We start from the raw sequence: 24,955 nt of genomic DNA, 5'->3' as shown, positions 1-24,955 counted from the left end.
ATATAAATAGAAAATAACAGCAGCAAACTCTCTGCTGTCATTACCTTCCTGCAGCTTAAAACTAGGGCGTCACAAAAAAAGCTGGGCCATGTTTTCGTTCACTTTTATTTAAAAAAAAAAAAAAACACACAAAAACCCAGTTGCAGGTAACATAGAATCTAAATGAAATCCACAATTGTATGTAATTCAAAGTGTTAGGAGAGATTTATTAAAGTGGAAAAGGAGGGTGAAAAATTAAATTTATGTTTAAGTGTAGAGGTTAAAGACGCATGGCACATGCCTGCAGGAACAATTCTGCATAATGTCTACCTTGTCTGTATATTGGGGGGGGGGGGGGGGGGGGGGGGGGGAGAAATGCAGTTTTTACAATCTGAACTGCATCAAAATTGTAAGTAATTGTCTTTGGATACCAAGAGGAAATTCAAAATTGCATTGACGAAGATTCTTGGAATTACTCCATGACCTTCCAAAATCTCCCCTTCATTGTGGAATACGCTGCATATATTCTGCTCCCCCACAACATATTTTCAGAATATTTTGCATTTAAATCTCCCTGCAGGGTTGTTTCCACTAACAAATTTTGCTGCATTTAACTACAATTCAAAGCCTGAAAGAGTATAACACAACCTCGAGCACCATTGAGTGGTGTTCAGTATCACGCTAACAAACACGATTAGGATGAATACAGTGAGATCAGCTCCAAACATACCATTCAGTCAGTCAGCAATGGAAACTGGAGATTTTGTAATCACGCTGAAACACAGTTTATCTATTACAGGAAAGCCCGACAACGATGAGGTTTTGTTATATTTGTTACAGGTTTTTTAGCTATCTGTGGGTAGGGTTTTGCTGGTTTTGTAGGTCTTACCTGCGCAAGAGCCCTCCATTAACTTGTGTTCAGTCGTTGGCACTCTGGGGTTGAAGCTGCACTGATCCCCTACAATGGCTAAGGGAACATAACCAGCAATTTGAGGACTTTCCAAACATTCAGTTTAGGCAAACCTGAACATGTGGCTGTTTGCTCTGATTGCTGTGAACGATGGAAACTATCTAAAGCAGATAACCTTCCCAATTCTTTAGCCGAGTACCCTCTTCACCCTTCCCCAGCCCTCTTCAGTATCTCTGCCTCTGTAGTCAATTCCTTCTTCACAGCCTCAAAACTTAATATGCATCCCTAATCCTTCCTTTAAAAGCACTCCTTCTCGCATCCACTCCACCTTCTAAAGTCCCCAGCCCCGTGATTTAACCCTGGCTTGCTGGAATTAGCCGCACGGAGCATTCCCCCCGCCCCGAGTCACCCCCCTCCCAGCCAGGCCCTGCTCCCACTGCAGCCTCCTTGAGCATCCTCTCCCACAGCCCCGCCACATTCACCTCCCCGTGGGACAAAATAGAGGTTTGTCTAATAGCTTGTCCTCTAAATTTGTTCCCTGCAGACTGGCGGGGGGAGTCGCTCCTGGAACATACTCTCGTCCCTTTTGTCAACAGGCCAGCCTTCATCAAAAGGTAGCTGAAAATCATGGGATTATTAAACCCATTATGCGTTCATTACTGGTAATCCGCTGCTGATTTTGCCAGCAGTTGTGCTTTCAGGAGGGAAGCCTGCAGGGCTCTGGTTTAGGCGGGTAAGAGGATATCCCGGGATATCCCAGCGTGTCCCTGCAGCCGTGCGCCTACCCGCGGCTTTGGGGACGGGAGACGAGCAGGGTGCCTCTTCCTCAGCCTGTCCTCGGCGAGGAGCAAGAGGCACAGCTCCCCACACCGACCGCCTTCTCAGGAAGACAGCCTCGCTGCCCGCTCCCTCGGCCCCGCTGCCCGCTCCCTCGGCCTCAGGCGAGCAGTGAGCGTGAGCTGCCGCCACGGGACGGGGACGGGGACGGGGACGGGGACGGGGACGGGGGATGGGGGACGGGGGACCGGGACCGGGACCGGGCACAGAGGCCGCACGCACTCACCCCGGCCTCTACCCTCAGGGAAGGGGGCGGTGCCGGTGACGTCTTCGCCCCCCCCACCCCGCCCGAGCGCGTGCCTCTCCCACGCGCTCCGCGCATGCTCAGTGCGCCCACCTGGGAGGCGGGGGGGAGGGGCGGGACACGGGACGGCGGGTGATGTAATACTGCTAACGGCCTCGCTCCGTCCCCCCGCCGCTGCCGCCCTCCCCCTTTGCAGCCCTCCCAGCCCCAACATCCGGGTATCCCGCCCGCCGCGCCACAGGCGGGTTTTTGCCCTGGCAAGCGGCGTTTGTCGCGTTTTTGTGTTGGGGGGGGGGGGGTTTCTTGTTTTTTTTTTTTTTTTTTTTTTTTAACGAGGGGGGAGGGGCGGCCGGCGCGTGCGCACGTGCCCTCGGCGAGGAGGGAAAGGGCGAGGGGGCGCGCGCGCGCATTCGCTCCCGCCTCCCCTCGCCTCCCCTCCCCTCCCCTCCCCTGCGGCGTGCGCGCGCGGTGACCGCGGCGGGGGAGGGGAGCGGCGGCAGGCAGGCGCGCGGCGGCGGTGCCCGGCGCGCCTGCGCAGAGGAGAGGAGGAGGAGAAGGAGGAGGCGGCGGCGGCGCAGTGCGTGTGTGTGTGTGTGCCTGCCTGCCTGCGCGAGAGGCGGGGGGCGGACGACGCTCCGCGGCGCTGCGCGAGTGGGCGCGGAGCTCGGGCGGGCGGGAGGGGGCCGGGGAGGGGGGGGCCGGCGGCGGCCGAGCGGCGGCGAGCGAGGAGGGGGGAGAGGAGCGGAGGCGAGATGAGCGCTGGGCTCCCCCTGGGCAGAGAGCCGCCCTCGACAGCCGCCGCCTGTGAATGAACTGAGGCGAGGCCGCCAGCCGGGTGCCCCCCTCCTCCTTCCTCCCCTCCTTCCCCTTCTCCCCCGGCCGGCCCGCCCGCCGCCGGCCCCACCGCGGACGTCCCCGCCTGCCCCCGGCCTCCCTGCCCCCACGCACCTTCGGGAGCGCGGCCCTGCCCGCCACAGCCGGCGCCGTCCGCCGCGGCCGGGGGGGTAAGTGGCGTTGCGCAGTGCGGGGCCTCCGGCGGGCCGGGCTGAGGCGGGGTGAGGGGGTGGCGGCGGGGCCGGGCTACGCCGGGGTGCTGGAGGGCCGCGTCCGCCGCTGCCTGGGCCCCGGGGCCTGTAAACAAGCGGGGGCGGCCTGCGCGGGGGCTGCTCTCCCTCTCGGCTCCGCGGGAGAGGGGAGGGCGGTGGCGGGGGGTCGTCCCCCCCGTAGCCCGGGTGAGGAGCGAGCCGCCATCCCCGGCGGCGGCAGCAGCTGGCAGCAGGTCGGGGCGGCGAGAGGGAGGGAAATGGGAAGGCGGGCGGGGGGCGGCGCGGGTGCGAGCCTGCTCGGGATGCTACTGCCAGGAGCCCCCCCCGGGGCTGAAGATGGCCTGGCCGCGGGGCTCCGCTGCGCAGCCCCCGCATTGCAGGCGCCTTTGCAAAACGGTGGGGGGTGGCACGGCAGCCCCTTGGGGCTGGGCATGGGGAAAGAAAGGGAGGAGGAGGGTGAGCAGAGGGGTTTGGGCCTGGCTCAGGTAGCAGCAGCTTTCCTTTTCTCCCCCACCCCCCCGCTTCTTGGCCGATTCAGAGTTCATTTAATAATGGCTATAAACAGCCTCCTCTCCCATCGCCACCCAAACGCTTGGGGCACGGCGCTGGGAAAAAAAAAAACGCATCTATTTATAAAGCACCCCACCCTAGTGAGGGTCGGAGCATCAAGCACTCCCCAAATAGTGACATTATTATGCAGCGGGCGGTTTTCCTTGCCAACGCCTTTCAGGCGTTTAAAGTTTGAGAGAGATTTTGCTGCCTTTGAAAACAATGTCGTGAGCAAAGGTTACACTGATGATCTGTGATCTGTCATAGCGTGCATGTTAGAAGTAGATAGAAGAGAATGCTCTCCTCGATTAAAAAGTTGTCCAGTGATGTACTGGATAAATGGGCTTGCATGTTAAATGCCAGAGGTTGTGAGCGTACGTCTAACCTTTTTATTACACTAGCTTGTATTATAGTAGATATGATACAGCTTTAAGACTGGCTGCAGGTTAATAGTTTCAGAAGAATTGATTTTGTAGACATCTGTTCTTATGCATTTGTATTTATTTAGTACAATTAAAGTATTTCAGTGTTGCCATGTGTATGGCAAAATTTTGTTGTTGCAAAGCTAATGTTTTAAGTTTACAGTAGTACTTGTGAGGAACTAATTTTTTTTTTTAGTTGTACCTTTTGTCAAATGAGAAAGTACTGGTCATTCAGATGGCGTGTATGGTAACCTCAAGGTTTAAGGTCCTATATGTCATAGAAAGGCATTTTTTATTGTTATTTTTTTAAGCAGAAGGCAGTTTTAGATCCTGAGAGCAGTAGGTTTGAAGGTAGGTGATATGTCTTCCTTAGGTTGCGATGTTTAGCATCAGAGTAAGTAGAATCGTATTATAAAGTAGAAGTTCTAACTCTTGTGTTTCTAGGAAATTACTTCCCAGGTATGAGCCCATGTAGAACTTCCCTGAGCCTGTACATGTACCGTTTTAGTGGTTAGGTGGCTGAGGCAGGATTTGTGAAGGACTAGTGAAACTGAAGCAAGACAGCTGCTGTTACTCAGGACCCTGTGTGAATTGCCAAATAACCAAGAATTGTGCAAGTTCTACCCGCATTTCTTCTCTGATAGCTTCCCTTCTGTTACTATTAATAGTTTTTCTATGAATAACATCAGAGACAGGGGATGGGGGGAAAAAACATGCGTCAGGGAAGTTTTACATTTTACCTATCCAGTCAAAGTAGCAATCAAAGGAAAAGTGTTGAAGGAAAGCAAATTTGATAGGTGTACCAGCATTCTTCACTGGGGTAGGGACAGCTGCTCCTAAAGCTTTCCCTTCCAGGCCTTTCTGGGTCTACCTTTTGTATATGAGACTGGGCTAAGAGTAGAAGACTTGCTGATGCATCATGTCAGTTACTGATGTTTTCCTCACAGACGTAGATATCTGATAAAACCCTCTGATAAATGTAGCTCGTAGTGGAGAGAGCTGGTCTGTACTCTCACGCTCTTCTGGCATAGCCATGTTTTTCTTGTATACAGACAGGGCCTAGCTCTGGTAAATAGGTTTAGTCCTTTGGTTGGTAAATCTCTCCCCTTGAGGTACAGTAGAAAACTATACCTGTTTTCCAAGTATTTACTTAACTGTCTATAGGTAAGCTTGAGATACTTTTGTTGAAACCAAGGAGGAGAGGTGGAAATGCCAAATGACTGGTGAAGCTTGCAGGTCCAAACAAGCAGAACTCACTTAGTGCAATTTGAATTAAAGCAGAATACAAAAAAGTTTTTTCTATAAAATCAAGCTAGTTGCTTCTTATCTGGAGTGCAGCTTATGCACTGAAGTTGAGTCATTCTTGCTGAGATAGCATTTTACGAACTGTCATTAAAATGCTTAGGTATTTAACTATGGCACAGTATAATTTGCAAACTTATGTAACTGGTATGTTTTTGAATGCAGCTGTCAATAAGCGATCTTATTGCACTTTTCCTTTCTAGTGGAACTAGGAATATAAAGCAGCTGCTTTCACAAGATGACCTAAATATAAGCCATTTAACAATAACATATTTCTGGCTAAAATGTTGACATTACTTTTGACTTAATTTTTACATGTTCAAGTCTATTCTGATGTAAAAACTTTTTTTTTACGTAATTGGCTAAGCAGAACTGCATTGGAATTAAGTGATTGAACAATGCAGGTTGTGCTACGAAACAGGTTTTGGAATGGGAAGTACTGTAAAATGATTGTATGCATTTTGTCTCTGCAGACCTGCAACTCATTTTAAAGACTTTAATAGTAACAATGTTTGAAGTCAAGACAATAGTGGCTCAGCATAGCTATACCTGAGCCAAACGACATTTATTCTTACCGTTGCATGTGGCCCTTCATGATTTTTTGCTCTTCTTTTCGCATAAATTGTATTTCACTTTTACATTTTTTTTGAAACATTGGTGTATCATCTGTAACTGTTTTTAAATGATGCAACCTGTAGTCTCATTTGTTCTTTTGAAAATTAGGCTCTTTTTGGATACTACTTTGTTGCTGAATTCTTGCTGATCTCTGTAGGTTTAGTCACATGATCCAAATTTCAGTTAAAAATACTAGGATAAGAAATATCTGTAAAATTTAAACATGCTTAACTATAATGCTCTTCATTGAAAGAATGGCAAATTGCAAAGTATAAAGTCCATGTAAACAATATGTAATCCCTGAAAAAAGGCCGGTGATCTTAGGGTATTTAGAAGATCCAAGGAATGTACATAAAATGTGATTTTTATGGCATTTTATGTACATTAGCCAGTGCATAAAAATACTGTTTAAGAAGGATTCATGTATTTGAGCCGTAATGTGGTGTGGCTCACAGTGGAGATAGCATTATCTCCTTGTAGCTTCTTTATGTTGTTCCTGTTGCTCTCTGTCTGGAAAGGAACAATTTGAGAGTTATTAAGATTTACTATAGCTAAAGTAAATAATTTAAATCTTAAGACTATGAAGAATGTTTAGACCAAGGAAATTGTAATCAGGGCAGGAGAAGAAAGCAAGTGTGATACCATGGGAGCGAGTAGACTGATTTTTGTTCCTGGATAGAGGTAGTATCTGGCTGAGTGGTACTGGTGTTAAACCAATACTGTATGATCTGCTTTCCTATATTTCTGTGTGCTGTAAGGTCTGGTTTTCTGTTTTTTCTATCTGCTAAATTCTGCTCTGTGTTAAACCATATAGTAGGTTACAGATGTCTGTTAAGTCTCTTATCTTTTTTTTTATTATTATTATTTCTGTTTGTGTTTAAACTGAACAAGCCTTTGTTTTACTGGGTGTTCATTTTAATTGTTTTGTTTTCACGTACTGGTAAAATTAACTAATGGATATTTCAGCTTGCTACTGAAGTCTACAGAACAGAGTGTGTTTATAAATACATGAAACAGTTGCTCAGATTTTTTTAACAGCTCTTCTAAAAAGGTGTTTATATGTGACTAAAACAACAGAATAAAAACTTCCTTCATCTACAGATAGTCCAATGAAGTACACTTCTACTGTTTAGAGTGTAAACTTTATAGCAGTATACTAGCAAAAGAGCATCTAAGAGTGTGATACAAAGGAAAAACCAAAACTGGCTAATCAGGTTTCACTATTGAAATGTAGAGAAATGCTAGCAGTTTACACATAGAGGAAAAAGTACATTAGCCTCTTTATTGCTAACATCTTAGTTCTCAGTTCAGGTAAGAATATTTTTAATAGATAAAAAGGTCTCTAAGATAATAGTTTACAAACCCAAGAAACTCAAGTGTAACATGACTTGTATTCTGATAGCTGCAGTTTAAATAAAGCAAAGCATTTAAACGTGGTTATGCTGATACGCCACGTGCAACTGAATTATGTCGGACTACTCAGATGTATGTTGCTCTCATGCTTAAATGCCGTGCTGGATTGTGACCTAGAGGATGAAATGTGCTTTCATGTGTGGGTCTCAGCTGTAACTTGAAGGATTTTCTGTATCTATGCATACAATTCATTTTAACTGCCAACTGTACTTTGATGTGGAATTTGAAAGGTAGTCTGTATTCTTCTTGATCATGTATCATAGCTATTTGTGCATAAAATTCCGTTGTATTTTTTACTTACAAAATACCCGAAAATGCAATAGCCACAAGAACTGTGTAAACTGTGCCTAAGCTCTTTGTGTTTGGAGATGCGTTTAAGGAGTTCTCCAGCTGTCTGCTAAGTTAAGTAAAACCCAATCTTTGGAAAGGGGTGCAGAATGAATGTGGAAAAATGTGGGCAGGTAAGTCGTTAGTGTTAAATTGTAGGAGCATTTCATGAAGAAAAAATCAGTTTCTATTGCTAAATAACTTTCTGGTTCCCCTAATCAATTATAGTATTTGGACAGCCCCTTCTTAAAAATCTAGTACTGCTGCTCTCTGTAAAGAACCATTCTGAGGCTGCAGAATGAGGCCCTGTAAGCTTAGGATATGCTGGCATTAGCACTGCTTGTATTTTGAAGAACAGGTGAATTTGACAATGTGCTCATTCAGTGACCAGAATATTTAGAGCTGCAATGAAGTCAAGTTTGGACTGAGGAGAGCACCTTACTGCTGCCTTCATCACAGGCAAATCTGTCAGCTTTGCACTGGTAGTGATAGAAGTGAACTGGGTAGTCAGTGTGACCCTCAGGGGAAAGCCTTCTGTCCTGGAAGTTGTCTGCATAAAAGGCTAAAACAGTAGGGGTTTTCCCTTGGTTTCTTATTTTATATTTTTATGTAGTCTTGGGAGAAAAATCTACTTTATTGGCAGCAGTCATCCTCTCTCCTTGTTCTTTTAATGAGATAGGAATGCTGGGGATGTGAGGGCAAAATAACTTTGTAAATAAAAGCTCTGTGTGTGTACAAATGAACAAACTCTGGCTTTTCCTAAGCTTTGAGGATTTGACTTCCAGGTCTTAATGTGCTTCTGGCATAGTTTTGATGTCATTTCCTTGCAAGCAAAGCCAGGTTACAGCTGTACACTTCAGAACATTTCCTATTTTATTCCCATGTGTAGTCATCAGGTTTTAAGTCTCCTGTATGCTGCTTTTCCTATATCCTCACCAGAATAGTGGTAAGCGTGCTGAGATTAGAACCCCACAAATATTTTCATGTAAAATGAAGGGTCTGGGAAATTGCTTATGTATCTTACTTTGAATTATTTCATAATACTGAGTACTTGGCTAAACAGGAAGTTTTGGGGCCTTCATGCAAACATTGTCTTCTAGTCATTGGGCGCATGCATACTGGTTGCATTTTCTCTAAATAGTTTATTTTTATTTTATTCCCAAGCACTATCTGTATAAACTTTATTTTCACTTGGGTTTTATTCTTCCGTATTGATAAATAAATTACTCATAAGACAAATCAGAAATAGGTGGCTGATGCTTACTGTTGAAGTTAGGAAGCTGTGAAGTTTGAAAGCTTTAAGTAATTATTTTTTTAAAAAGAGCAGTGACCTTGGTGAACAACTGGAGATGCAAAGACTAAAAATTAAAGGGGAGATAGCGTGATGATGCCATGTGTTCAGTTTTCTTTAAGGTATATAGGACTGTATTAACTTAGATTTAAGGATATTTGTTCTGAGGTTATCAGTGAAACAGTGACAGAAGGATGGTGGGATTCTATAAGAATTCGTACACATTACCACAGGCAACAATACCAAATTATGTTAATTGTAAGAAAAGTGGCAGTTTCCTGAACTTCATCACCACGGATGAGAGAGAGTGTATGTGAGTGTATTTTTTTTTTTTTTTTGCTGTATTTCAGGAATAGTTCAATTAGTGCACTTGGTGTTCTGTTGTTTTTTAAATTATTGTTATTTAAGCCTCCCTTTGTTTTTGGAGTCTCAGCGAATAATCCCATTGGGACCTTTTTCCATGTAGTGTCTTTTTCCTAGTTTATTTTAACACTTCAGCTAAAACACTGACAAAGACAAATTGGCAGTAGCTTGACTTCACTCCAGTGGCTTTTGAACAACCTGAACAGTCCTGGTCATTTTAGTAAGTCATTCTGGTCTGGAGGCTTTTTACCCGAGAACTTAACTTCCCTCTTTTGGGTAGTGGCAGGATGGGCTAGGACTCCAGTTCTGTCTGATTTTTCTGAATAGGTTTAGCTGAACTTGATAAAAAGGCGAATGCTTTTTGTTTGTTTGGGTGGGGTTTTTTTTCCTGATGCAGAAATAGCTGTGGAATAGTGTGGTTCTTCCACTAAAGAAAATATTCTTCTATGAATCTGGTGAAACTGTATTGCTGTGCATAGTTCTGTTGAAATAGCTGCATAGCACTCTGTACTCTTTCTGACATGAGCAGTTTGGTTGGAATTCTTATTTTCACTTGTTTGCCTTGCTCTTTCAAAAAATTTGAATCTTAGTGCATCTCATTGATATATAACATGAAGCAAGGCCTTTCTTTCTCCCGACTTTTGTCTACATAGACTGCAGCTTCCTTGGATCTTCCAGTTCCTTTTTACAGTGCTTGCTTCAATGGGGCTTTGAATTTTGGCTGGAGTCTGCAGGAGTTTGTGTGCTATTAACAAAGCAGTTGTCTAATCTCTGTGTCTAAAATGGGTGTCTTTTGTTTATCTTCCAGCACTTTTAAGTAAGAAATCTTTGGAAAATGAAGTATAACCAGAAAGGTGCTGAACTAAACACCAGCATGGGCATGTTTTCTGCTTATTAATGCTTTCAAGCAAGGACCTTGGTTTTTTCATTCTCTTACTGTTCAGACAGCAGCATATGAATTTATGCAGAGCTACCTCATTGATTTTCATAGTACTTGTTAATGCCATTTTGGTTGTCTGCACAGTTTTTCATAGTGATTGGGCTGCTTGTACTTTGATACTGCTGCTTAGTGGTTTTTTTCTTATGTTTTCCCACCTCTAATTCGTAGTACAAATATTTAGAAAGAAGCAAGAATTCTGCCTGGGCCAAGAAATACTACCTTAATTGTGTTCTGAAGGTGCCAGTCATGTCAGGATCCTGATGAGTGACTGGTACTTGTGGATGCAAGTTGTATCTCCTCTCAGAATCACTGTAGTGATTTTTCTGTTCCCAGCAGTGGTCCTGGTGATTTTGGAAATAAGTTACTTTCTTCAGTAACTGACCATAGAGCAAAATGAAAACAACTCCATAAAGAAATCTTGAAACTACATCACTGTCTTTCAAGTTTCTGCAGGAACAATTTGTTAGAGCGATGAATTATCTTTTCCAATGTCCAGGGCTTTCTTTTTCAAAAATCAGATTACATCCGTCTCCTTTGGAGAGAGTTTGAACCTCAGCCAACGTACAGTCATATCAAGAATAGCAGCTCCTAGTTTAACCTTGGAACAGGTTTAGTTGTCTGCAGGGAGGTAGGTAGGAGCCGAAAAAGTTGTTTTAAGAAAAAGCTGAAACATGTTGTTGGAGGGAGGGTGTTAACTTAGAAATGGTTAGCTTCTGTGTTCCAGAAGACTTCTGAAGGCTTTAGCAATCCTCTCCTAAACCCTACCTACCCCGCTGTACACACACACATGAAAAATAAATTGACATAGGAAAACAAGTGGGATAAAATATTTTGCTGCTTAGTACAGGGAAGCATTCAGAAAGGCTGTCAGCTCCTAGCAAGGAGAAGGGATTTTAAGCAGAAGTTATGTATAAAAAACAAAACAACTCACAAAACAACCTAGCTCAGTGAAATGGCAGTGCCAGTGGACCAGCTATCACGAGGTCAGAGCTCATAGGTGTCTGTATCAGAGGTGCAGTGATTTAGTGTTTTCTGCTGTGGTATGAAGTTGTAATTGTAATCACTGTTGCATATTAATTACAGGGGGAGAGGGAGGGTAAGTGGGGAAAGGTTGAAGCAATTCATACTTTCCCTTGTATACACAGAGTCAGTAACTTGCTTACCTTTGGGGTTTTTTGCCCTGTCTTTCACTTGTGTCCATGTATAGATGTTCTTGTCTGGCTGAAGGTCTCTTTCTGAGAGCTTTGATATTTCTCTTTACTTTCTTTAAACTAATGTTTCCAGCTGTCAACCTTTTCTTGTTCCCTTTGTCTGCCACATGCCATAGCTCCTACATCTGTCCTGAGGCAAAAAATTGTTAATGTTATTACAAACTTTCTTACCCCTATGGCTAGTTTCTTCTTAATGTTCTTCTATTTGTAATTGTCATATTGAAATATAATGCAGACTACAGCTGCATCTCCAAGAAGCAAGTATTCTGGTAGGGAAATTGTGTGTTAGCCCATGCTTATTAAAATAGCCTCATTTCTGTGTTCTGTTTCTTTTATTTCTTTTTCATAGATAATTCACATCTCCTAGTTGGCTATGCGTTCCTGTGTCTGAAAGTACGCATTCAGAAACATCAACTGTAATTTTCAGTACTTTATTGATGCTGTTGAGCCATGAGTGCCAGAACTCAATCATATAACCTCCAATAGTTTTTTAACTAGTTTCATTGGCAAGAAGCTTTTTCATGACTTCATTCAGCCCATGACTGCAGTGTAATTATGTCTCCTCATCTGCGTGTTCTGTTTTATTTTAGTCATTCTTCCAATCCCTGGGATGATCTCTGACATGTTGTTAACATTAATTGATTTGGGGCATCCAGTATGTACTGTCAGATTTTCATTCAACAGGTGCTAACTTCTGAAAATATTTCCGCATTTGCACAATTACATGCTGACTGGTTACTTCATCCAGCCCGCTTAAGGCAGGGAGAGAAGTACCAAGGATCAGATTGGAGTTGAAGTGATCAAATGCCCTTTTTCTATTCAGTAGCAGTCTCTGTAATTTGGTGACTTGCTCTGTGTCCTGTAGTTCAAGTAAAGGTTGTAATCTTTCTTTATGGTGCTTGTGACGACACACAGGGTGTAATGTCACTTGGAGAATTGTTCCAGGAAGTGGGAGTATGGGGACATCTCTCACCTTAGTTTGAACAAGTGCTGATGACTTTAGTGTGGTTCATATAAGCAGCTTATCCTAGTGGAAGGAATACAACTCGAACATTGTTTAAAAAGGATTATTAAATTACATGTTGTTAAAGTACAAGTTTCAGATTGGGGTGGTTGGTTTTCTTGGACAAGACAATGAAATCCTTGTCTGAATTCCTTGGAAAAATAGTCTTTTTACAGGGGTGCATAGGGTTACATTAAATGTCCTTTGTGAACAATTTAAGACTTAACTTCATTTGAACCTTCAAGCAAATGAATAAGCAAATAGCAAAACAGTAAAATTTATTTTCATGTGTATCAGAAGGCATTACAGTTGTGCTGTCTGGATAGCACAATTTGAGGGACAGATGAAGAGATTTCATGCATTCCAGTGATGTATCTGTGGTATATGTATCCATGGTCCGGTATACTAATTACCCTCCTTTTCTTTGCTGCTCTGTTCTCTAGTTGTGTCTATTTTCAAGGAGTTTAGCTACTGACTCTTTGGCATGCTCCATTCATTATTTCAGTTTTGTTTCTAATGCTGCAGTCCTTTGAATTTTGGCACTCTTGTGTTTTATCCAAGATCTTGTTACTTGTGTTGATTTTTCTAGGCCCTGTAGAGTATTCTTGCTTTTCTGTCTGCAAACTGCACCCTGAGTTTTTCATGCATTTGCTGTAGAGGCTGTCCTTCAGTTTGACCTCCACAAAATCAGCATTTCAGAAGTCATGGTTTAGATGCACTTGTAGATGCATAGATGCCTCCCCTGCCTATTCGTTTTTATGCATAGAGGTCCACTTTCACTTTAGTTTTGTTCAGAAGCCTCTCTGTTCTTCAGAACCAAAACCCAGGAATTTTGACTGCAGAAAGCTCTTCTCTTTTAGGAGAAACTAATGGAAGTCACTGATACGGAGATGGTGAATCAAGAATCATCTTAGGTTAAAATTGAAGTTTGCTTGACTAATCGTTGTGGCAGTTGCAGTGCCAGATGATGTTTTAGAGTTACCATTTCTGAAGAAAATGTTGCACCTCTGATCTTTTTACAGGGCACTGCTGCTATTGTACTGTTCAGAATTGTCCTTCTCTAAGAAAAAAAACAGTGGGTGGTGTACATTTGCCACTAAACTTCATGATTAAAGTGCATTTTCTCTTACTTTGGCTTTAATAGGAATAGGAAGAATGTCTGTCTCCTTTAGTACATATGTGTATTGTTCAAGCATCCTGAAAGTTGAGGTTTCCAGAGTAGAGGGCTGGTTCTGTCTCCTGCTATGAGACTGCAGTTTTCTAACATGATTGTAGGAATGTGTGGCTGGGTTAAGAAGGGCAAGGGGAAGAGTAGTAAAATTATTTGGAGAATAAGGGTCATAAGAGGAGGAGGACTGTTTAGGAAGATGACTAAAGAAATATAAGAGGGGGCTAAATTAAACCATGTTCAGAATCTGTTGCTTTATTGTACATCATACATGCAGACTGTTCTGGATCGGACTTCTCTCTTTAGCGTTATTACATAACTAAGTCATGCTGTAACTTGGGCACTCGCACTGCTATAAGTTAATCTGATTTGCATACAGAGTTATATGCTTAACTAAAGGTGTCATTTGGACTTAAATCAGTACAGTGCATACACCACCTCATGAAAGAATGAAGAACTTATTAGTGATTTAGGTAGACGCTGATGTGTGAAAGATGTTTCTGTAGATGGGGATTCAAAAACAGGTCTAAGAGATATTTTTAGTAGGAAGGAGCCACGGCTTTCTTATGTCAGCCTTTTTGTGCATGTGTCCCCCTTCTTTTAAAAGTAAGAAATTTTTTTCTTTTTTTTTTTTTTACAACTAAGACTCTTTAAATTCTTCGGGTTTTAGCCACACGTAAGGGTGTGGGGGAAGAAGTAGCAGGTAGCCTCCAATTCATAAGAATTCACAGATTGGTCATATTAAACTCAAATTTTTCTGAACAAGAATTGAAACTCTGGAAAAACTAAAGGCTTGGCATATTCATCCTATCCACAAGTAAACTATGCTTTCCCTTCAGATCCAGTGAGGATTTTGAAAACCTGGCCTACTCTCCTACAGGTTTAGACTGGCGTTCTGGTGGAAGTATGATGAGCTGGAGTGTTGCAAGGAAGGCAACTGCAGTCTGTTATTTCAGTATTCAGAAGGTGACTACTTTATGCTATGGGCTGTGAATAATTTCCTAAGTAGAAGTTATGTGACCACATTGTGGTTATCCTGCTGTCTGGTTGTATTTGCATCTGTGGTGGGTAGCTTGCACCCTTGAAGAATCATGTGTCAACATCTCGCCTACAAGGCTTGATTTAGGATAGCAACAGCTTTCAGTTTACCTTCTGGGGAGGGATAAGGCAACTTGATTTTAAATGGAGAGTGGATTTGTTAATTTTTGAAGCATGCTAGCAGTTCTGTATGAGTTGCTAGAACTGCATATGACCTGTCTGTATGTATTTATAGTTGTGGTTTACATGACACACTACTGAGAGGGACAAACAGCTTACAAAGCACAACTCTTGTCTGAATATTGTGTACCTAGTAATGTGAGAGATTAGAAGGAAAAGTGCCTTTTTTAGTCCAAATTTGACAGTGCTTTTGGTCAGTTTAACTATACCCTGTTCTTAATGCTTTTCTGGTTTGTTTTGTTTTAAACACAGTAATAATGTAAAATACTTCACAAAAATGTGGTATTCGCCAGGGCAGTTTCTGCTTTTCGAGCTCTAAATTAAGGTGAAATAATTGAATATCTGCATTCTATTTTATGATCTCTTCAACAATAAGAAAGTGTTAGGCATTAGTTCAAACTTTGTTGCTATCATGGAATGAATAAAAAGTCTGTTATTCTGCAAAATAATTCCCCATTTGATTTATAGCAGCATTCTATAATTATTTTGATCACTCTGACTTGAGTTCCATGTGAAGTTAAAGTCATATTTTTTTGCTAGCAACTGCAGTAATGTGAACCTCGTGCATGCGCTTAGGATACAGGACCAGTGTACACTATATTTTGTTGGCTGGTTACAGTTCGTGTGGGCATCAGTATTTTGTGTTTGCTTGAGAAGAGACAGAACTTAAGAGCAGGGGTTGGGGTGAGAGGAAGCAGAGGTGTACTGCTGCTGACATCTCTTTCCATACAGCTGAAGTATGTGCAGCTTTTGTTTTGGTTAATGAAGCGTGTGAGCCAAAGAGGTATATCCAGTCCTCCAAAGAGGGCACAGTCCCTGTGCCTCACATTTGAATCACTGTTGTGGTGAGATCAAATATAAACATTTCTTGACTGTTTATTCTAACACATACAGATGTTTTAGAAAGGTTGATAGTGGCTGGAAGAGACAATGCGAAAAGCTCTGTTGGATATATAGTGTCACAGCTGGAGCTGTATTGCAATAAAAGCATGTTACCAAAAAGTGATGTTATCACTTAGAAAACTGATGAAATGTATTCCACATACAAGTTACAACCTTCTAAAACACCTAGTGTACTAACTTTTTTACTAGTGCAGCTGCTTAGTTGGGGCCTCAGGTAAAATCTATTTCAGAGACTCTTCTCACAGTTAATTTTTGGCCAGTGTCTTCAAATAGAAAAGCTCATAGTCTTGTTCCATCACCTTTTATTGTATAACAGTGATTTGCACACTCTTTGATGCTTCCCAGGGCAGAATTTGCAAGTATGTAAAATGTGTGACCTATTTTGTATGATTTTTTAATAATGAATGCACAAATAAACTGATGTGGATTAGAAGGGTGGGTTGGATGGTTAGGGTGTGAAAGCCATGAAGATAAACCAGTCAGTTTACGCTGCCTGCAAATATAATTCTTATTCCCTTAAGCATGAATATTTGCTACATCACATCCCAGTGATGGGAGGTGGAGGAGGATAGGGTGTGTAGTATATTGGTCTGGCTTTAATAAAGAAGCATGAATTTACAATACTTGTAATTTTATTTCCAAACAGATTTCCTTAGGTTTGTCGGGGCAGTTGTCTTTCAGTGAAGCATGAATACATTAAGGTTTTAAGTAAATCTGCAGCATGGACATCTGAGAAGCTTGCTGTGTAATTTAACTGAAAATCTAAGGATGAGCTTTCACAAGATGGCTGAGCCAAACTAATGGTTTGCTGCTGCCTAAAGGGACAGATGCTCTGTTCCTTCTGAGTCCTGCTCCTAGTTATCCAGTGTTGCTTATTCCTTTATGCAGATTCTGGCATAGTCTAGATCATTCAGATCACTTTACTGTTTAAAAAAAAAAAAAAAAAAAAAAAAACACAACAAAAAAAAAACCAAAAAAGACCCCCAAAAAACACCAACCAAACAAAAAACCCCAAACCTCCTCCCCCAAAAGAAAACCTAATCAGTTTGCTTTCATTTCCCTGTCACCATCGGAAAAGCAGAGTGTGAGCAGGACTTTGTGGCCAGCAGGTAGGGATGTAGGGAATGCCACTGTCCTGGAGACACTGAATGCTTTCACTGGCTCAGTAATCGGACGGAACATAGCTATTCAGGTGTGTGCCAGTTAACAAGTCCTCTTTCAAACTAATTTTATACATACTTATACTAGAGGCTTTTGTCAGAACCATGAATGATAGTGGAATAGAAATTCTTCAAGTAAAACAGCTGAAAATACTTAGAAAAATATGAAAAGTGCAGTTCAGCTAGTAGCAGTGTCCTTGTTTAAATTACATGAAAGCAATGCAAATTTGACTTGAGACAGACACAGAAAAATCAGCTTTATATCTGTGTATTTTTGTAATCGTAACATTATTTGGGCTATTATTTAATAGTTTCCAATAGGATGTTTAAACAAGAGATGTTTAAGAAATATCTTAATAATCCTTTTTTTCTTTTTAGAACTGAAGGAGAGTCATCATGGGAGCATTTTTAGACAAGCCAAAGATGGAGAAGCATAATGCCCAGGGGCAAGGGAATGGGCTTCGTTATGGTCTGAGTAGTATGCAAGGCTGGCGAGTTGAAATGGAGGATGCACATACGGCTGTGATTGGTTTGCCAAATGGACTTGATGGATGGTCATTTTTTGCTGTATATGATGGGCATGCTGGATCACAGGTTGCCAAGTACTGCTGTGAGCATTTATTAGATCACATCACGAGCAACCAGGATTTTAAAGGGCCAGATGGGCCACCATCTGTGGAAAGTGTAAAGAGCGGCATCAGAACAGGTTTTCTGCAAATTGATGAACACATGAGAGTCATCTCTGAGAAGAAACATGGCGCAGACAGAAGTGGGTCAACAGCTGTGGGTGTCATGATTTCTCCCCAACATACATACTTCATCAACTGTGGAGACTCGAGAGGTTTACTTTGTAGAAACAGGAAGGTTCACTTCTTCACACAGGATCACAAACCAAGTAATCCACTGGAGAAAGAGCGTATACAGAATGCAGGTGGCTCTGTAATGATTCAGCGTGTGAATGGCTCTCTTGCTGTTTCAAGGGCACTTGGGGACTTTGATTACAAATGTGTCCATGGGAAAGGTCCTACAGAACAGCTAGTCTCACCTGAGCCTGAAGTTTATGAAATTGAGAGATCAGAAGAAGATGATCAATTCATCATACTGGCTTGCGACGGTATCTGGGATGTTATGGGAAATGAAGAGCTGTGTGACTTTGTAAGATCCAGACTTGAAGTCACTGATGACCTTGAGAAAGTTTGCAATGAGATAGTTGACACCTGCTTGTACAAGGTAGCCAGACTTGAGAGAAGAAGTTTACTGTGTTTTCACTATGACAAGTTTATGAACAAGTTAAGAATAAGTTTTGGTTCCAGTCTATAAGTATCCAGTGGTTTATGTTAACATGACTTCGACAGTAATTACCATGATTCCCACAAAAATGGTGATAGAGGGGGAACAAACACACAACAGAAACAGTATGGCTTTCTGGGTGGTTTTGGTTAATGAAGAGTTTAAAATAATGTGCAGATATGTTGTGATCAGTGGGAAACTAGAAGCTGATGGGATTTTATGGGCAAGCCAAGGACAATAACTGCCCTTTTCTGTTTCATAACATACTTTACAAAACCTTAACTCTTAAAACTTAACCAGGCTAGAAAATACTTTCCCTTCTTAATCTTCCCCTCCTTTCTTGGGCATATAGTAGTAACATTACTGTTATCATTACACCAAGATAAATGCAGAATGAATGAACGTTGACTTCATATTTTGCAGTTTAAAATTTCTTCTTGACTATATGAAGATCTGACTTCCTAAGTTAATTTTTATTCTGGTTTAATTACTGTATTTCTTATTCAGTGTTGTGATACAGCTCTGAAACTAGCTGAAATAGAAGAAGATGGGACTGTTGTTTAACAAATATGTGTAATTTGGCTACAAGAACTTCTACTTTGTATTAGTAAGTTGCAGGATGGTGCAGTTACAGAAGAGATTTGAAATACTGAGTTTCATAGCTTGACACTTAATTTTCTTGACAATTCACTTAATTCACTTGACAATTAAAGGCAAGCTATAAGTCATAATGTAAAAAAAGCCAACATTTTTGATACTAAAGAGACAAGCCAGCATCTCTACTCTTGCCACATGGCTAACAAGGTCATTGTTTCCCTTCTGGAAAAATGTAATTGCTTTCCAACACTTCGGCAGGTTAATAATGCATATATTTTTGTTTACAATTTTTGTCTGGTAATCCTGAAAAATACCAGGGAAGAAACAGTGGTTTGTGGATGCTGTAAGCTTTGCAGTAGCCAACTGTCAGCACCTCCCCATACACCCATATACTCTTGTTTTAAACACTGGCTTGTTCTTGATCTTGTTGACTTCAGTGGATTTAATTGGTGTTAAATGTTAAGTGTATGGATGCATGTTTGTAGACCAGAGCACAGGGGTATTGAAAGTAAACTAAACAGTTACTTTTCATAAGCAGAATGTGTTTGTATTTTAATGTATTCAAGTATTAGGGTTCTGTTTAGTTGGAGTTTTAAATGTTTCCATTTCAAAGAATGCTTTTGTAGAGGCCTGGGCCCCTTCCAGCTGGTCTTTTAACAGATTCTCTCACTTGTAACTTTTCTTTTTTTAAAAGAAAAAGGGGGAAGAAAAAAACTCTAATAGCTGTCATTTTAGGTGGAAGCACTGTCTGAATTCAGCTCCTCCCTACTTAGTGCTTTTAAGCAGTAATGGTTTTGTTTACCCATCTAATATTCAGCTGTTTTTCCCAAAATGATTGGATAGTACTTAAAACAAGATGGAACACAACTTCGTAATTACACATCACTCATTAGTCATGTCAGTTTTTAAAAGACAATGGGCTGTCTGTAATTGGCTCCATGTAGTCTTCAGACCATGAAAGAGGAAAGAACAAAGTGACTTAAAAGTTGCACTGAATGAATGGGCAGACTTCTGGAATTCTGTAAGGGGGTGGGGGGAAATTAAGGCTAATGATAATATTAATCCATAGTAGTAAAAGTTGTATTCTATTACCATATGATTTGTGAATTTTTGTTTGTAAAATGCTTTGATGTGTGTTTAGCCTGGTGTGTATACATTCTCAAATCATTTTTTCTTTTCCACCAGGGAAGTCGAGACAACATGAGTGTGATATTGATCTGTTTTCCGAATGCACCAAAGGTATCACCAGAGGCGGTGAAAAGAGAGGCAGAGTTGGACAAGTACCTGGAAAGCAGAGTAGAAGGTGGATCATTTAAAAAAAAATAAGTAACTTTGTTTCTAAACAGACCCCCGGCCCCCTTCCCCTTCCAACACCTAAACTCTTAACACATACAGGCTTTTTACTAGACCTTCAAGTGCCATTGGCCATCTAGTGTACATCTCTGAAAAAGGCACTCATAGTCCTGCTGTATGTCCTGAAAAAATTCTGCTATGAAAGTGCAGCAGCCTGTAGCCCTGAAAATTATTCAGGATGGTAGAGAAATAATTTGCTTGTGCTCAAGTGTTCTTCACAAGTCTATTGACAGCACTAACTTCCAACTAGTAAATCCTGGTTCCTTTTATATGGAGTTAAATGAAATAATCAGAATATCTTACAAAGTGTTTGTGAAAATGGTAATTTGAGTGCCATTTTTCTGTATAGTTATGTACAAATTAGCCATAATATTTTATTATCCACTTATGGTAGGGTTACATCTTGATTACTGTCATCTTTAAGGCACCTGCTAATATATTTATGTATTTGAAAGTACATCAGAAATTTGTCAAAGCTAATCTTTAAGCATTCATGATGAACAAAAGCTGGGAGCTCATCCTACCCTGATAACAACTTCAAAATTTTGCTTTAAATTTGTATTTCAGGAGTTCTTAAACTTTAAACTGAAACTGCAAGTCTTGGGCATTTTGGGTCACCTAACTAAAAATTATATTTGAAATTGATTTGATTTAAAAGATTTCTCATTAAAACTGGATTTATAGTGCCTTTTGGTATTTAAAAACTACCACAGCTTGGAGTTTGTTTCTGAAACATAAGACACGCTGTATGCATTATTTGCATAGGTTAAGTCTATTTTTGAAGCGGACTCCTCTAGGCCTATATGTTACAAGTATAGTTATGTGTATATACTCCAAGAATCCTTAATAGCGTACAGGGCATGATAGGCAGAGTTCTTCACAACTATGGTACCAGTGATTAGTAAGTTAGAGGAATATATTGTGCACTTCTTACCTTCATGCAAGTTAAGGAGGGAAACACAGTGCCACTTCAGAAATTTCACAGAGAACTTGCCTACGTGGGAATTCTGGGTTCAGACAAATTAATGTGCGATTTTAAAGCACTTCCTACCTGTGTAGGTGCTCCTTCAGAAAGTATCACCTTTTTCAAAGGCCTCATTCGCAAGGTCTTGGCAAACTACATCTGTCCTGGCCCGAACAAATGTCCAGACAGACATTTCTGTGTTTTAATCTAACACTTGCCTAATAGGAGAAGTGGGTGCACAGTAAGCAATAGTGTGAATCTTTTTGACAGCGTAGCAGGAATATCCAAGTGCATGGTAACACTGCATGAGTTAAGTGTCGGGTGGCTTTCTCCATTTCAAAGCAGTGAGCAGTTTTGCACCAGGCAGTTGAAGAGCTTACTACGTATGCCCACTCACCGAATCAGTGAAGAACAAGTATGCTGTAAATTCATACATGAATTTACAGCATGCTAACTCTCCTAATCTGGGCGAGTATTACCTTCGTATCTTAGATATTTTGTCCGAGTTCAGACAAACCCATGACCTAGAATATGAAAATATGTTCAAGTTAAGGCTGCATTGTCAGCTGGCCTCATTGTACCCCAGGAATATTACAATGAGGAAAGCTGACATTTTTGTATAGACACTTCATTTTGTAAATGAAGAACCTAAACACTGGAACTGTGTGTGATCATGGTACATACAATGAATTTGGCTGCCAGTACTTTGCATTTATACAAATATAAAATTTCAGGAATGAGCGAAGTGTGATACTTGCATAGAGGCAGAAGGTTCTGTATGTAGTTATAAAGCACTTTAATACTAATTTAATGCGGTGACGTCTGAACAACTTGAGGAAATACATTGTACTTCCCCTCAAGGGTCTTTGCTTCATTTTTAGAGTCATCCTCCATCTTTTGTCTGTTGTTGCACAGAGATACTTAAATTAATGAATAGGTAGTAAACACTATTAAACCCAGCAGTGATTTGTATCAGCTGTGTGCAGAATTTGGTCTTTTAGGTCTTCCTCATGAGGGAAGTTGAGAGGCTGAACTAAAGCAGAACTTCAAAAACAGGAGTCGGTTAACTTTGTTACATTTAACTTAATTCTTGTGCAGTTGAATTGTTTCCTGGTGTAAATGGATAATGCAGTATTAGGTAGTAAGGTAGGACTGCTACAGCATCTGAAACTTTCAACACTACAGTGAATAATCTTGCTGTTATCCTAGGATATTTTAAGAATGGCAGTGCTTAACTTTAATCTTCGGCTGAAGGAACTAGAAAATGTAAAGAGTACGTTTAGAACGATCTTACTAATCTATAATATCAATTTAAAGCTAAAATTCATTAAAATAGAAACTTGGTGAAAATGCACATTATGTATTTTTATGCACTTTAGTACTCAGTGTAGTCCAACAAGTAATGAGATTTGATGCTTACTAATGTGGATTTTTTTCTGGTTGGACTTTTATTCCCTCAGCCCAGAATATATCTTTATACTGTTAAGAAGTAGTGCAAATTTTAAGACTGAATAGGGCTTAGTACTGGTTTAGACTTAGTACAAGGGTCACCTTGAATAAGGAAAGGCGATTCAGATTTTAAAGAATGTAGTTTCTTAAAAGTTTTCTACTTACCGTGCCACCTAGGACTCTCCTTTTACTGATTTTGGTGTGTTTGTGGTCCAGATTCATAGCTACAATAAATAATAATGGAAGAAAAAGCAAGTGTGGAGAAGCCTCTTTGTGCCATTACTTGCAATAAATCAATGTTACTCCTAAAATATCATGTGAACTTAATGGTAGAAGTAATCAGTCATTCCAAAACGTGTTGCTATTATTTGCACTAATATGTTATTGATGTGTTGACTCTGAAAAGAAACTTGTCTCAGCTTTTTTCTGTTTTCATTTTTTTTACATAAAAACATTCCATAATAGATAATCCTTGCACAATTTATACCTATATAGAGATAAATAATGTGAAGTTAGCTGTTATATGTTCCTTCCCATATTTTCACAAAATCAAAGCTCTGGCTTTTTCTTAAACTTTGTGTGGAATTCCCATTCAGAATATGAAAAAGCAGATATGTTTTGAATCCTTTATTTTAGGGTTGTAAGTAAATTTTTCCAGTTCTTGATGCCATGAAAATGTGTAGAAGGTTTAAAAGTAAATTAAAGGTCGGGGGGAGGGTTGTAAGATGTATTGAAAGCAGATAATTCCAATAAATTAAACACAGCTAGCAGACCGACTCCATTTGTTGTGTCTTCAGTGTTCATTCAGTCTGTATCTATAGTTTTATCAAAATACAAATGTATTCATTTAGTGGAGACTGTATGTTAAATGTACTGCAGTTACAGGTCGTGAAACTGTGTAGTATAGGTAAACTATAAATTCCTTATTTTTGTACAGCAGAACTTTAGCACTAGCACAATGTAGAATATACTAGATGTTCAAAATTGCACAATAAAGGAACTTGGCAAACCAAATCTGAGATCTTTGCTTCTTATTCAGATTTAAGAGTGTTAGATTATTTATTTACTAAATACTAGATATTAAAATGAATTTTGGCTATAGACTTAGAGGAAATGGCAAGTTTTTGAGGTGTCCATGGTGTGTGGTGTCATGTATTTTAAATGTAGGTTTTGAAGTAAACAGCTTAAAGCTTTGTGTTGCAGAGTTTGACACTCGTTGAGGGCTAGACAGTGTTTCCACTGTACCTTGCAAATAATTTACACAGCCTGACTGCAAAACAGCTGATGCTTTTTGTAAACACACACAGCCCTGAAAAACTATTACACGAACAAAAAGTAATTCACAATTGTTGTTTTTAATTTTATAACTGAAAAGGACTAGATACTTGTTGGTTTTAAAAGCTTTTAATGTGCCTTATCTCACTAATTAAATTTTAAAGTGGAAACTTTGTATGCTTTTCTGGAGTTACCATTTAGGGCAAAAACTGAATGCTGGAGTATTTTTCAAAAGTGGTACTGATGAATTCCAACTACTCTTCAAGCTGTGTAAATGCTTTATTACATGAAGAATAGTGTGCATGTACCTACGTGCATGTGTATATATATGTACATATGTGCACGTGTATATATATATGCACATACGTACACATTATTGTATGTGTGCTGCAGTATTCACTTGAAGATCAACAGCACCAAGTCTTAATAATTCATCTCTCTCATAATTTCTAAGAGCTCATGTTTACAGAGAAACCGATGAGATGCATTTTAAAAAATGTGCATGTTCTTTAAATTTCATAAAATCCCTATTTAAAGAGTGACTCTTCAGGGGTGGTATGGTCTGAAATCTGTTGAGTTCAAATAAAATTGTGTGCTTATGACTTGGGGGGGAAAAAAAAAACAGGCCTAAGAATAAAGTTAAAGAATCAATTTCTTAGCAAATGTGACTGTGGCTACCGTACAGATTCTCTTCACCCAGAAGTTGGAGTGGATCAGCTTTAAATAACTGCCCAATATTCACATATCCCCTGAGTCGAGGATGGAACTGTCTCTTAGATGTGATGTCCCTGGCTTTTAATTTGTATGTAATAGTACTTAAAATGTGCATGTTGCTGTAATGCAGTGAGGGACAAGTATTGGCTAATACACGTACAGCCATGGGAGTTATTTTTAATATGTCTAACCTTTTGTTTCTTGAAAATATTATGCTTTCTATGATGGCGATAATCTCTTATCTTCTGTTGCAGCGATAAAGCTGATGTTAATATCTGCCTCATGCCCAGGGCATTTTGTCGGGAAGATACTACATCTTCTATTATATCTAATGTATAGCAGGAAAGCCACTAAAGAATTTTTTCCTGCTTTTATTAGGTAGCTGTGTATTTCTAAAACCAGCGTGCATGTT

The 24,955-nt window shown here is 40.6% G+C and overlaps 2 protein-coding genes across 6 annotated transcripts in view; one reads left to right on the top strand and one right to left on the bottom strand.

Annotated features, from left to right (window-relative positions):
* Positions 1-1,798, bottom strand: part of DHRS7 (dehydrogenase/reductase 7) — a 38,264-nt gene extending 36,466 nt beyond the window's left edge. Inside the window, exons 1-2 of the mRNA XM_075503810.1 lie at positions 1,675-1,798; positions 869-946 (exon numbers count right to left, since the gene is read on the bottom strand). Of these exons, the coding sequence (XP_075359925.1) occupies positions 869-887 (19 nt within the window). The 5' untranslated portion in view covers positions 888-946; positions 1,675-1,798. The remainder of the gene's footprint in view (positions 1-868; positions 947-1,674) is intronic.
* Positions 1,799-2,562: 764 nt separating this feature from the next.
* PPM1A (protein phosphatase, Mg2+/Mn2+ dependent 1A) overlaps positions 2,563-24,955 on the top strand; it is a 33,474-nt gene continuing 11,081 nt past the window's right edge. For 2 of the 5 annotated variants that reach the window (XM_075503808.1, XM_075503804.1), the window contains exons 1-4: positions 2,563-2,974; positions 14,460-14,586; positions 17,280-18,131; positions 19,974-20,091. In XM_075503808.1, coding sequence (XP_075359923.1) covers positions 17,298-18,131; positions 19,974-20,091 — 952 coding nt within the window. In that variant the 5' untranslated portion in view covers positions 2,563-2,974; positions 14,460-14,586; positions 17,280-17,297. The remainder of the gene's footprint in view (positions 2,975-14,459; positions 14,587-17,279; positions 18,132-19,973; positions 20,092-24,955) is intronic. The other 3 variants (XM_075503806.1, XM_075503807.1, XM_075503805.1) reach the window with 3 other exon arrangements.

The sequence above is a fragment of the Mycteria americana genome, chromosome 5 (genome assembly GCF_035582795.1).
Source record: "Mycteria americana isolate JAX WOST 10 ecotype Jacksonville Zoo and Gardens chromosome 5, USCA_MyAme_1.0, whole genome shotgun sequence".
Lineage (NCBI taxonomy): Eukaryota > Metazoa > Chordata > Aves > Ciconiiformes > Ciconiidae > Mycteria > Mycteria americana.
The sequence above is the reverse complement of the archived record's forward strand: the minus strand, read 5'-3'. Positions and strand labels throughout refer to the sequence as shown.